The 13,810-nt window shown below is 35.4% G+C and overlaps 2 protein-coding genes across 2 annotated transcripts; both read left to right on the forward strand.

Moving 5' to 3' along the window:
- Positions 1-2,972: 2,972 nt before the first annotated feature.
- otos2 (otospiralin 2) lies at positions 2,973-7,129 on the forward strand. Its single transcript, XM_056751077.1, has 3 exons — positions 2,973-3,036; positions 4,562-4,579; positions 6,945-7,129. Exons 1-3 carry the CDS (start codon positions 2,973-2,975, stop codon positions 7,127-7,129), a joined length of 267 nt encoding a protein of 88 aa, XP_056607055.1.
- A 1,493-nt stretch (positions 7,130-8,622) lies between these two features.
- ecrg4b (ECRG4 augurin precursor b) lies at positions 8,623-12,020 on the forward strand. Its single transcript, XM_056751258.1, has 4 exons — positions 8,623-8,695; positions 9,453-9,500; positions 10,060-10,226; positions 11,871-12,020. Exons 1-4 carry the CDS (start codon positions 8,623-8,625, stop codon positions 12,018-12,020), a joined length of 438 nt encoding a protein of 145 aa, XP_056607236.1.
- The last annotated feature ends 1,790 nt before the right edge of the window (positions 12,021-13,810 follow it).

The raw sequence follows: 13,810 nt of genomic DNA on the forward strand, positions 1-13,810 counted from the left end.
CAAACGCTCCACCATTTTTCCCATCCCAAATAAATCCAAAATCACAAGACTTAATGATTACAGACCCATTGCCTTAACATCTGTGGCCATGAAGTCATTCAAAACACTGGTGCTGGCTTACCTGAAAGACATCACAGAACCTTTACTGTTACTGGACCCCCTGCAGTTTCCTTTCCGAGCAAACAGGTCTGTGGATAATGCTGTAAACATGGGACTACATTTTACCCTAAAACATCTGGACAGACCAGGGAATTATTCAACGATCCTGTTCATGGACTTCAGCTCAGCCTTTAACACCATCGTCCCAACATTCCTCCAGACCAAACTAACCCAGCTCTCTGTTCATAACTCTGTCCGTCAATGGAACACTAGTTTCGGAAAACAGGCAACAGCTAGTTAGAATTGGTAAATTCCCATTAAGAAGCCTTACCATCAGCACTGGTGCCCCCCAGGAATGTGTGCTCTCCCCACTGCTCTTCTCCCTGTACACCAACGACTGAGCACTGAGCAACGCCAAAACAGCCCGACTTAGGAAAAGTATTTTCCCTCAGGCCCTCTACCTCATGAACAGTTAAATGTTCTACTGTGCATTAAAAAGATGTGCAATTTCTCAACAACATATACTTATATTTACCTTACAAAAGTTTTTGATATGATATTCAGCTATCCTCATACCCCTACACAACTTGTATATAACACAGTAGAATTTGTACATATCTATACAAACAATATACAGTTCTGACTATTGTCGTTTTTGTCAAATGTGTATTGTCTCTCATTTATTTTTAGGTTTTGTTACCTGTGCCTTGTCACTTTTTTAACCTGTATGTGCACTGGAAGCTTCTGTCACTAAGACAAATTACTTTTGTGTCCAAGCACACTTGGTAATAAAGTAAAGAAGGTCAAGTGAACTCAAATATTTGTGTAAAAGCAACAAGATTTTCTTGTTATTTTTACTTAAAATCTCCTTAAGTTGAATTTACTTTAAAACAATTATGCATAAATGGTGCACATATATTTTAAGTAAAGTCAATACATCATTTTTTAAAGTGTGCATTTTTTATTTATTATTTTGCTTAAAGATTCAATATATAATGGACCCAAAGAGGCTTGCAAACGCTCAACTGAAATCCAGTGTTAAAATAATTATCGCCACAGAAATGAGCAACTGGAATTCCCGATTTACAACTGAAATATGGAGAAGTCTGAAATTTGCCTTCCACAGTCAGACTTTTCTGACTCTCACCCAGCGAAAGATGCATAAATATGTGACATATGGTTTGAATTTCACTCTGGCATAGAGGTTAAATTGACTTTGTATGGTTTATCCTTAAAGGGATACCTCACCCAAAGATGAAACTTCTGTCATCATTTACTCACCTTTGAGTTGTTCCAAATCTGTATAAATGTCCTTGTTCTGATGAACACAGAGAAAGATATTTGGAAGAATGCTTATAACCAAACAGATTTTGCACCCCATTTACTACCGTTGGAAAAAACACAATTACAGTCATAAGTGCCCCAGAACTGTTTAAGTCCTACATTCTTCCAAATGTATTTATCTGTGTTCATCAGAACAAAGACATTTTTGGAATAAAGATTTGGAACAACTCATGAGTAAATGATGATATAAGTTTTGGGTGAAGTATCCCATTAAACTCAATGTGTTTAAAAATATGACTTTTTGGCTTTGTGCGTTTTAATATACAGAGGAATTCTATGCTCTGTTAAGGCTGAAGTATAGTTCCCTTTTTCACGCGTATGCAAGGGATAGCGCAAGTGTGCGTGATGCAAATTTCGTCATCAGAATAGTACGCCCAACGCAATGTCCGTGTAACATCGATTCAAGGTAGTAGACAAAAACCTGACCCCTGTAAGGCTGGAGAGGTATTATAATATGTTGCAATTTGCAATTCCCGAGTCAAAAACAGTACACTTTGCAAGGCTGTCCAATTTCCGTAAATGTTTAAATGTAATTTAATGCAGTGCAAAATGTAAAAAACAGGTAAAAAACGAATACGAATTTATATTAATATAGTATATTGTTCCCTATTTGACAGATTGTTTTAGAGAGTGCATTCGGCTGTGCGAGCATTCTCGAGTACACATAAAAAAAAGAAGTATGCCACAGTCTTTATGTATGTACCGCAGATAATTACATCTGGTACATTCGATTTCAATGTGGTGGAATGTACTACCAGCCTCCAGCCGAACTGCAGCATCCTTCACAACTTTCAAGAAACAGGTTAATACACACCTGTTCCGCATTTATTTGACTAACCAATAACTGTGAGACTGTCTGTCAGTTTAAAAAGTATATTTTTTGTTGTTCATTCTCTCCTTTGCTTACTTTGCTTTAATCCTCCTATCATGGCCTTGTAAACTAACGGTACTGTTAAGCGTGTTAACAACATATTATATGCTCTCTAAAAGTGTCTGCTAAATGAATAAATGTAAATGTACCATCAATTACAGCAAATATGACCAAATAAAAACATTCTTACTGTGGTGGTATTGCAGTGGTGTTTCATACATTTCAAAGAAAGAGAAAGGTGAAAAGAAGGTTGTGTGGAATTTTACCAGAGACCATAAGGCCGCTGCTTTAACAAAGGATTCTTTCAGCTAAAGGTCAGTAAGAAAGTGTGAAAACATACAGCAAATAAGAAATGTGGTATATAGACCAAAAGAATGAGAAGTATGACATAAATGGTCCATGTGAAAGTTAAACAAGGCTGACTAACACCAGATGCACACACACATCACAAGACAGACTCAAGACGAGCAGCTAAAGGTAATCTCAGCCTGACAAACTGAATTCATTTCTTTGAACATCTGTGCCTGGTTTAATACAATCTGTTGACATCAATATCACATATGAATCTTCATATACAAAAGGAGCAATTTTTGAAATGGATGAACGCTAATCTTGTAAGGCCTTTATATTGAGTTGCTGTTGCTTTCAGTAGGTGACAATGTCTCGACTGTGTTTCACGCTCCTCTTGTGTGTGGTTTTGCTTGGACTCCTCTGTCTCACAGGTAAGCATACTGGAGATTTTTGTAATGGATGGAGTGAAATGTTTGATAACTTCAACATGGTCTATCAAAACTTAAAATATACAGTCTCAGAGAATGTATATGTTTATATTTTCCTAAATCCCTGTTGAGAGAGTCTAGACATCATTTTAAAAGATAAGGGATATTTTCAAGAGTTATGGATGAAAAGGAGGGAAAAAACTGGCACAGTTTTTGAAAGCTGGCATACTTGTAGGATTTCTGTTAATCAAAATGTACAAACCAGAAGCAGTACACAACTAATGAAGAAAGGATTACTCTTTATAGAACATAAAATAATCATTATATTTACATTTTTTTTGTGCCCATATAATTTGGAATGTAGACTGTTAAAAAGCATTTAAAAATGCTTTAAAAACGTCTACATAGGTGTAAACAACCAAATATTGACACCCAAGCAATCAGTGAGTTAAAAAAAACTCTGGTAAAATGAATTTAATTTATTTTATTTTAAATTAATTATTTGATCATACTAAGGACCTTTGTATCAAATTTCCCTCTAACTTTTTAAAGTGTGCAAAAACAGTAACATTGGAGCAGTTATATAAAGTCTCAGATTTCACATATTTTTTGTGGCAAAAACAAGAATAAAAAAAAGGGAAATATTAGAACAGACAGGTTTGAGACATTCCCTTCTAAAGTATTTGGACTTTATCAAAATAGCTGGAAATCCCTGACTGATATAATAAACCCTGTCTGAACATTGAGAACAAACATTACCTAAACTGTTCTTCTCACTGGAAAGATGGCATTTCTTCCAGAAGCAGAAATCTATTCTTCTCTCTGAGTGTGTGTGCCTTTCGCCATTTAGGTGCTGCATGCAAGGAAAACAGATGAAAGGTAGCTAATTAATAATATGATATCCTTGGCATTGATACAAGAACCTTCAAGAGCAAACAGATTTGCTGTAAATACAATGTTTGCTGTGAGCTATTGTTCTCTTGTGAATACATTTTAAATGATCACCCCTGCATACTAATATATATATATATATATATATATATATATATATATATATATATATATATATATATATTAATATTCTTTTAGTAATATACTGTAGAGTAAATCCCTTTTTTGTTTTAATAGCTCAAATGGGAAAATGTTTGTCTTTTTAGATACATGAGTTGGAAATCACTCAAATAAATCTAAACTTAAAAAAACAAATGAAATCAAACAAATAAATGTTATGGTTTCTGTTTTTGAAAGACTCTTTGAGTCTGTTATGAAGAAATGTCGAGTGGCTTTTTGTCTTTTTCTGTTTTTAAGTCCCATGCATGGGACAGACAGAGAAAATTGAGATTATTTACAGCTTTGATTGCAAACCAGACAATCTTTGCTTGGGATTCAAAGTGACATGCATTAATAGTGAGGCGCATTTAACTCTATCAAAAAAGTCAGAGTTTGGATGCTACAACCTAAGAGTAGATTTTTAAATGTAACTCTATGGGGCTCATTTTTCATGTCCCTGTGTTTGTTTATTTTACAGATGCAGAGGAAAGCAAGGGTGAGCTTAAAATCCTTCCTATAATTGTTTCATGACTATTTTGCTTACAATTTATCTACATATAATATATATATTACCTAAAGTCAAAGGTTTAGGGTTACTTATCTAAAATGTTTTCTTTTCTCATTTAAAAAGACCTTTTGATTTGATTTGATTTGATATGCTAAATGTTTATTTTCTTAAATTAGTTTAAATTCATTTATAGCCAAAAATATTTATACAATTGACCAATATATAACAGTTTATTTTTTTAAAAACACTTTACAATAAGGTTGTATTTGTTAAAATTAATAAATGCATTAGCTAACATGAACTAACAATGACCAATGTCATTTTAAAAGCCGCAGTGAAATCAAAATTGAAGTTTTTTTCCTTTGGTTAAAAAATAAGTTATTTCTCCTTTAAGATATCAATAAACTGATATGCTCCTATATGTGCTGACAACATTCCAGTTATTTATGTTTGTTTATGGTGTATTAACTAATGCAGTCATATAGTTTGATTTAAGCTGTTCAACTAACTTAATTAAATGATTTTTTTTATAATAATCATGTTACAAATCAGTTTCACATAAGAAACACCAGAAACTGCTAGCAACCCTGTCAACTCTATGAAGCTCAGGCACCCCCCTCCGCTGGTTCAAAGCCTAACTCTCCGGCAGATCCTTCAGGGTGTCATTGATGGGCTCGCTGTCCACTGCTCAACACATGATCACTGGGGTCCCTCAGGGATTGGTGCTTGGGCCGCTGCTTTTTTCCATCTACATCCTTGGGACCCAGCATACAGGCACACGGCTTCTCGTATCACTGTTATGCTGTTGACACCCAGATCTACATTTCACCCAGAAGATGCCACTGTATCAGCTCGCATTACAGCCTGCCTTGAAGACATCTCATCTTGGATGAAAGAGCATCACCTCCAGCTGAACCCTGCCAAGAATTAACTACTCCTTTTTTTTTCTGGCACACCCCATGGTGCGACACAGTCCCACCATCCAACTTGGCAATATCACAATCCCTCCTACAAAAGTAGCCAGGAACCATATTCGATGAACAGCTGTCCTTCAATGATAACATTGCAAAGACAACGCGGTAATGCCAATATGCCTTATTCAACATAAGAAAGGTTAGATCCTATCTCACTGAGCATGCCGCACAACTCCTTATCCAGGCCCTGGTAATCTTAAGGTTGGACTTCTGCAATGCTCTCCTTGCTGGTCTTACTGCAAAGGCTATCAAACCACTCCAGCTGGTTTAGAACGCAGCAGCACGCCTCGTCTTCCAACAGCTCAAAAGGGCTCATGTGACACCCCTTTTCATCTCTCTGCACTGGCTACCTGTTGAAGCCCGTATCAGATTCAAGTCTCTAATGCTTGCCTACAGGACTATCACTGGATCTGCATCGGCATACTTTCACACCCTCCTAAACCCCATCAATAATCCTGTGTTCATAAAACGAGCGGCTTCTTGTATTGCCTTCTCATAAGGGCAGTACATCGCTTTCCTGCTCATTCTCCTTCACAACTCCTTCCTGGTGGAACATTCTTTGTAACTCGGTCAGGTCAACCACATCTCTTACAACATGTTTTTTTTTAATATAAAGTTCTCAACTTAAATGTTCTTACTTGATATCAAATTTAACATTTAAACAAAGATAACAAACATATTAAGTTAATAGTTCAAGACAGCTTAACCAACATTCAAATTTAAATATGTAACCTCCCGCTACCTAACCAAAGGTTACACTCTTCTGAACAATGGTAACCAAAGCTCAAAAATATTGCAAACTCTTCTAAATCTCAAAGATAAATGAACATTAAAGTGCACAAGTGTTTCTTTTATATGAAAAATACGTATACAACATTTAATAATGAAAAAAGTCTCCAAATGCAGTCTTACACAAAGCATGCTAGGAAATGCAAATAATCTGCCAGTTTTAACAATTCTGTGTTAACACAACACAAATCATTTATGTAGTCCAAACTTGAATGGAATAAGTTCGATGACCGAACATAAAATTCATGTTGTCTCAAAAAATATAAGAATTGTTGAACTAAGTTGTTTAAATTAAGTAAACTCGACGAATAGCAAAATTCATTTTTTAGGAAATGCTTAAATTAACATGAATTAAGATGAATAAATGCTGTAGAAGTATTGTTCATTGTTAGTTCATGTCAGGTGATGCTTTAACCATTGTTAACAAATGCAAACTTATTGTAAAGTGTTACAAAAATGTATTTGAAATGGATGATTTAGAGCATATAATGAAAAAGCAGCAAATCAGAGCATTGAATAGAATAAAACTCCAATACCGTTTACAAATTCTTTGTGTTTGTGTTTTCTCTCCTCTTTCTCTTTGCTCACAGCTGAATCAAGAGAAAAAAGAGAAGTGCCTAACTGGGCGCTGACATCTTCAGACTTTTTTGGGTGGATTGAAGAACTTCGCTCTCATGGTGGTTATGACAAGATTGAGGAGCTGGCTAGGACCTTCTGGGCTCATTTTCCTTCTGCTAGCCGCCTGGGTTATGATCCTCCTGCTCCAGAAGAATAATTTTGCCTGGCTGCTGCCTGAAATGAATCACTGTATTATTAAGACCTCTTTATTATACCTCATGGCTTTATCCACAAAATAAGTCTTTATCATTCAACTAGATCTTATTTGAGCTAAGAGGTAGAATCATTATGAGAGTCTTTTATGTTTTTTGGTTGTGTAACATACAGTATTATGCAACAGCGTTCAGAATCAAATAAAAAGCTTCTATCCACAAAAAATCTTTGTTATTGTACTTCTGTATTTTAGGAAATAAACAAAAAAGTGTCGCATTTGTGTGCTACACACGGGTAAAAGAAAGAACAGGCATTGTAAAGAAGCAGAAGAAATTATTCCATTAGCATGAAGGTGTTCTGTTATAAGGTGGGAATGCAGTCCAGGTGCAGAGAGGTGACCTCAAAGTCACCCCCCTTAGGACAAATGCGTGCTGGAACACAGACCCTCTGTGTTTGACTGCAGGCCAAAATCTCAACAAGACTGTATATAACCATATGATGGTGCATGAAGATTTATAAAAATATGTGTATAATAATTTTGCACCTGTAACTTAAAAAATCTTGCAGCAATTCCACGTGTTCCAATAATTGTATATATTATAAGTGCACTGTGCAACATAAGAAATTCTAATATTGATATCAAAGTTTGACTTTGGGTTACAAACCCACAAGCATATACATAATCTGGAAGATAATGCACACCCATATCTTGGGTCCCTCTGAAAAAGCCACAAATCTGATTTCCCACAGCGTGCTACACTTCAAAGCTGTCAGGAAATTGAATTAGAATGAAAAAGATGTCTATTGCATTTGGAGAAACATCAGACTCCTTCCCAATATGCATTGCGGATTCTGCTTTGAAATTTGCCCTCTAGAAAAACAGGAAAGATAAAAATGAGCGCAAACAGGATTACCAAACTCAAACATTTTAAACAGCCTGTTTGCTGTGACTGGGCAATGACAGTATGGATAATTCACCGTTCCTGTAGCTCATTTGGTGGAGCGCGGTTCTAACCATGCCAAGTTCATGCATTTAAAAGAAAGCATATGCTCAAAAACAAAATGCAGTTTCGCTTTGGATAAAAGTGCCTTCATAAATGCATGAATGTATGGAAACAAGTCATTCTGTTTTTGATGGATGTTCCTCTTAGAAAGATATTAAAAAATAATGTTGTTTACACGACTTGACAGGCTACTAATGAGAGTCTAAAATGGTGATCACTGAGATTATAAAAAATTGAAAAAATGTAAATGAAAGCAACACCTTTGAACATAACGACCCAATAAAAGTAACCAAAACACACAGGAGAGAAAACCAGCAAAAACCAGTCAAACATCACACAATCTGTGGTTTTAGGAGGGTCAGGACATTCCTCCACAAGCGGCAACTGGTCTCCAGCAGGAATGTTTGCTTGTTAGTCCGGGATAGCACCTTGTCATTCATCTCAGTCCAAATCAAATCTTTCTCAACACACAGTCTAGCCAGAGAACAGAAGCATGTCACTCCCTAGCCACTGTGTGCAAGCTGTCCTTCTCATAAGCATCCTAAGTTTCTGCGCACCGGCATCAGGTATGTCATTTAAGTTTTTCTGCCATGTTTAGGCTGTTACCCCTTTCAAATCTCAAAAATTGCTTTGAATGAAGGTGGGGAATGTATAACTCTTGTAAACTATTGGTTCACCCCTCCATAAAACGTCAAGTAAAGATATCCAAATGAATCTAACTCTAAATATTATTTTATTTAACCATTTAACTATCTAAATCTTAATGATCATTTTATTGATCTTGATTGCTTAAGTGTCCTTTATTCATTTTATTAATTGTTTACTTCACAATAAAGTAGAGAATGTGAATCTATTGCAGAGCATTGTTTTTATTTTGGTTCCTTGGTTTAAGGTTACATTTGGTTATATTAGTTAATGCATTCATTCACATGAACTAACATTTAGATTAATTAACTTTACATCAACTCACATGAAGATACAATCATTGATTTAAAAAAATATTAGTCAATTGAACAATATCTAATGGTCACTATTACTTTATATTAAGGCTACTTTTAACATCATACTTAATTATAAAATTGATTCATATTTTACTATGCATACTCAGAAACAATTTGAATTTTTTGAAATCAACAGTGACATTATATCAAAACAACAGCATAAACCAAAAAAAAACCAAATAACATGAATTAAACTAGCTCTGCTGTTGTTAGCATGAATATTTTAACCAACACATCAAGTATCTCTAAAAGGATAATTCAGTATAGTGATCTGACTTTAAGATGAGCCATTGCTTGTTAAACAGTTTCTTTGGTTGTTCAGGTGGCTTGTCTGAGCATAGACTTCACAGGATCATCAGGAAACAAGATGGTGAGATAACATCAACATCAATGTGATTTTTCATAAAGATCAGTCTGGTTAACGATCTGTGTTTTATTTACCCCAGAAGCAAAGGAACATTGTACCAGCCTGCAGTCCTCAAAAATAATCACCTACCATGCCCATCATGCCATAGTATTCATGCTAAATTTACCAACAGTCTTTAATTATAGCCTGATGCCCTCCATAATTTTTTCACACTTGTCCAGAACTACCCATCAGCCTCTGACCTCCGGGACTCACAGAGATAGATGGCTAATATGTTCTGAGCGAAGATTGTAAAACTGTTTATAAACCAAAGGCATCATTGGTATTTTTAACACAGAGGTGCAACAGCTTGGGGCAGTAGATTAGGTCAGCGTCTCTGTGCGTCATCGTCAGCGATAGATAATTGGGCAGAGGCGCTGCCCTCCTTTACTTAAAACACTTTAATACAGACCTGGGGCCTGATTTCTTAACCTTTCCTAAGATATTTATAAAGTCAGTTATAAAACTAATCTTTTATCCAATATGATAATCTTTAATTGTGTTATCTATTGTCTTTCTTCAGTAAAGGAGCTTAAAGCCAGAACTACAGAACAAATTGCAGTGTCTCAGTCCAAGGCCAAAGAATTTCTGTCAGTTCTTCACAGGTCTAAGAGAAACGTGTGGGACAGAAGCCGTCCTGACGTCCAGCAGTGGATCCAACAGTTCATGTATATGGGCTTTGATGAGGCTGTAAGTAAAATGGTCTACAATGCTACTGCACAGTGTAGAGGGGGCATTTTGCACATATTTATACCTATGTACATCTACTTATTGTACGGGTCCCTAAAAACGTTTTTTACAATGTGGGTATCTTCAGGAAAAAGCTGAAAGTTTAAGGCTTGTCGCGTCGAATTGTGCTGTGCATAAGGTTTGGGGAGAATTGATTTTTTGTTTTGGATCGATTGACTTGATACACAACATTAGTTTCCATATGCTGACATATTCTTACACCGTACCTACACAGGACGCGACTAATGCGACATGACAACCTGCTTGTTCTTAATGGGTTTGTCACGTCCTGACGCATCCAGTGTGGAGAATATTGTATTTATAATGAGTTCTTATTCGTTTCTAATGTCTTTTGTTGTGTCGCGTCCGGTGCAGACACGGTGTAAGTTCTCAATAATGCAGTAAACTGAATTCCACCTTTAAACTGCTGTTTGTTATCACAAACTCCAAATATATTCATTCCAAAATAACTTGTTGTAGATTTGAAGACAGTTTGTCAATTTATTTTGACTGAGGTTTCTTCACAAAATCTGTTTGTTTGGTAAACGGATTTATTGTTTTACATCATCAGTGTCAGGGATAATAAATTACATAATAACTTTTCTGAAGTTTTGCGTAAAATAACATTAATATTAATATTTAATTTACTTTTTTTTAAAGAAAGGTGAATTATAATAATCTTTGGTACTGTAAAAGTAAATTGCTATTTTACTTAAAAAAAGTAATATTCCAGCAGAAAAATATTGAATATATTGTAAAGTGAAATAACTTTGAAGTTTTTTAAGTTTTTGGAGTCATCTTTTGTAATTTGTCATCTTTAACTGTTCCTGATATTAAACCATAGTCTCACTCTCCTATAACAAACACGATGTTTAATAGGTAAGTGCCAACATCTTATGATCTGACTGTATTCAAAATTGCCTTAGAATGTATGTAATTTTATTGTAAAATACTGCAATAATTAAACATTATTTTTATGTTATTTTTCAGGGGTGTTTTATACATTATTTTTTCTAGCCTCAAGAAAGAAAGAAAATTATAAGTAAAATTAGAAAAATTCTACTAATGCTCAGTTGATTAATATTTGCAAATCAATTTCAAGTAATTGTGGGTAAGGTTAAATTGAACTGTAATAAAGAGGAGAGAATGAGACTGATATCTAGGCTCTTGTAGAAAGTTATAGTGCAGTTACTGCTCTGCACTAGAGTGATTTCTATAAACTGACAACTGACTTTGGATGTGTCGAACATTGACTGTAGTGACATCTGTGGCCTGCCTGACACAGCTGCTTTATTTTACACACTGTATGTACGTGTGTGCGCTCATGTGTTAGCCCTTGTCTTTTTGTCTTTGATATCTAATGTAGATTTCTAATTGAGCAGTACTGTAAAATAATTTCGAAAATGGTTTTATATCTTACCTCCTCTTTTAAAAACAGACGTTAACTGCTTTTAAAAACAGCCTACATAGTACATGAGCTTCTTGTGCCACTCATTAGGTTTGTTTTACTTCTTGTAGTTTATCATGTGTCTGTGATTTGTACCAATTCTACCACAAAAATATTCTATTTTTTGTTCACTTTATCTTCACCAATATGTTTTCCAGAGACTTGAGACTGATCTTTCCTATTGGATGGACCGTGCTAGATCACATGACCAGGGCCGGCAGCATCATCATGATGAGAATGCACCCATGAGCCAGCAGGACCCCAGTTCTTACAGACATGGAGCCGATGTCAACTATGATAATTATTAAACCAAACCTATGTCATCTTCCAAGCTTGACATTCCCCCTGAGATTTGAGAACCATTGATGGACTCATTCATTGACCTGACCTGATAATCAGATTATCGTTTCTTTTTTGTCTCATTTTTATAAAAGAGTACAGCAATATAACAAATTGAGTAGTTTGTTTATTACACAGAGATGGCCATATTTGCCTATATGCAAAAACTTTTAACGGGCCACCTCCATCTGTTCGTGACCACGATGCGCATTACTGTACATCGATTGTTTACTCAGGTTTGTTATTTAAATGTTGATGTGGATCAATTGCGCTCCAATAGTAATGGCAGACCCCATGGGAGCGCAAACACCCAACCACCAGAAAGAGGGAAAAAGCAGCGCAAGCATTTTGCACATATTTTTAAATGCGCCATGTGAATGGACCTTACATTTCTGTGTTAAAACAGTTGTCAAGCATTGTACAGTTAGCTAGTTACATCGCGCTGGCTCTTTCACAATTAAAGCGGACCTTAACCTTCAGTCTATAACAAAACCTTCCTTCATTTGTTTCTCCACCTGAATCAAATTGATCTTGACAAGGTCATTCAGAGTCCATAAAAAATAAACTTCATTCAGTTTCAACACAGCAAGATAAACAATGCAATGTTGTACGTTATGCATTGTACAATAATGATATGAGTTTATTAAGCCCGGCTTCATAGATAAGGCTTTGCCTAAGACAGGACTATGCCTTTGTTAATTTAGGCTATTAAAGTTTCTTCAATTAAGTAAAAACAATACTGATGTCATGATCCAGTATGTGTTTCCCCTGTGTATTGTGGACCTTTATGTTACTTCCAGTCCAATCATATTTTGTAGTCTTCTTCTTCTCTTAATTAATGGCAGATTACAAACAACTTTTTGATTCATACTGCCACCTATTGTACAAGAGTGTTTTAGGTTATTAGAGGAGTCAGATCTGGCAAGTTCTTTACGAAACTATCTTTAGTAGTTGAGTTGATTGTTCTACCCTGTCGATAATGGGTTCTATACACCCAAAAGTATTTAGTAGCTATTTAAACGCCTCTGCTAACATATCGTTAGCACTATCTAAGTGGACATTAAAATCTCAGACAACCAATAGGTCCGATGAGAAGTCTGCGAACACTTTCAGAAAATTAGTGTAGGGCCCAGGGGGTCAATACACAGTAGCCAATGTAAGAGAAAGCAATGTTTTTTCACTTTTGCTGGAACAAATATGTTCAACGCAAGCACTTCAAATGATTTAAATTTATGCACTGTTCTCAGAGTTACGGTAAGAAAGTCTCTAAAGATTGTTGCGATGCCACCACCTCGACCAACCAGATGAGGCTCATGCATATAACCGTAGCTTGGTGGAGTAGACTCGTTTAGACCGAAATAATCGATTGGTTTAAGCCATCTTTCAGTAAGGCAGAGTACATCACAACTATTGTCTGTGATCATTATATTTACAATAACTGCCTTTGTATTTAGTGATCTAATCTAATATTAAGTAGCCCGAACTTTAGGCATTGGTTTTGCACATTAAATATATTGTCTTTAGGTTTAACAGTAACATTTTTAACAGTTGAGTGAGAGGAACACAGACTTTGGTTAAAGTTTGTACTTATTAGTCAAATCGTGCGTAATGTCTTTGGTTTTTATCTGTCTCATAAAATAAATTTATCTGAGGGAAATGCCACCCATATATTTAAGATTACTGCTTGCTTAATTACAATTTTTTAATTTGGCATATGGTAATTTACATGTACATTTTGGAAAATATTGTTTTAACCAAG

Source organism: Triplophysa dalaica, chromosome 6 (assembly GCF_015846415.1).
Source record: "Triplophysa dalaica isolate WHDGS20190420 chromosome 6, ASM1584641v1, whole genome shotgun sequence".
Lineage (NCBI taxonomy): Eukaryota > Metazoa > Chordata > Actinopteri > Cypriniformes > Nemacheilidae > Triplophysa > Triplophysa dalaica.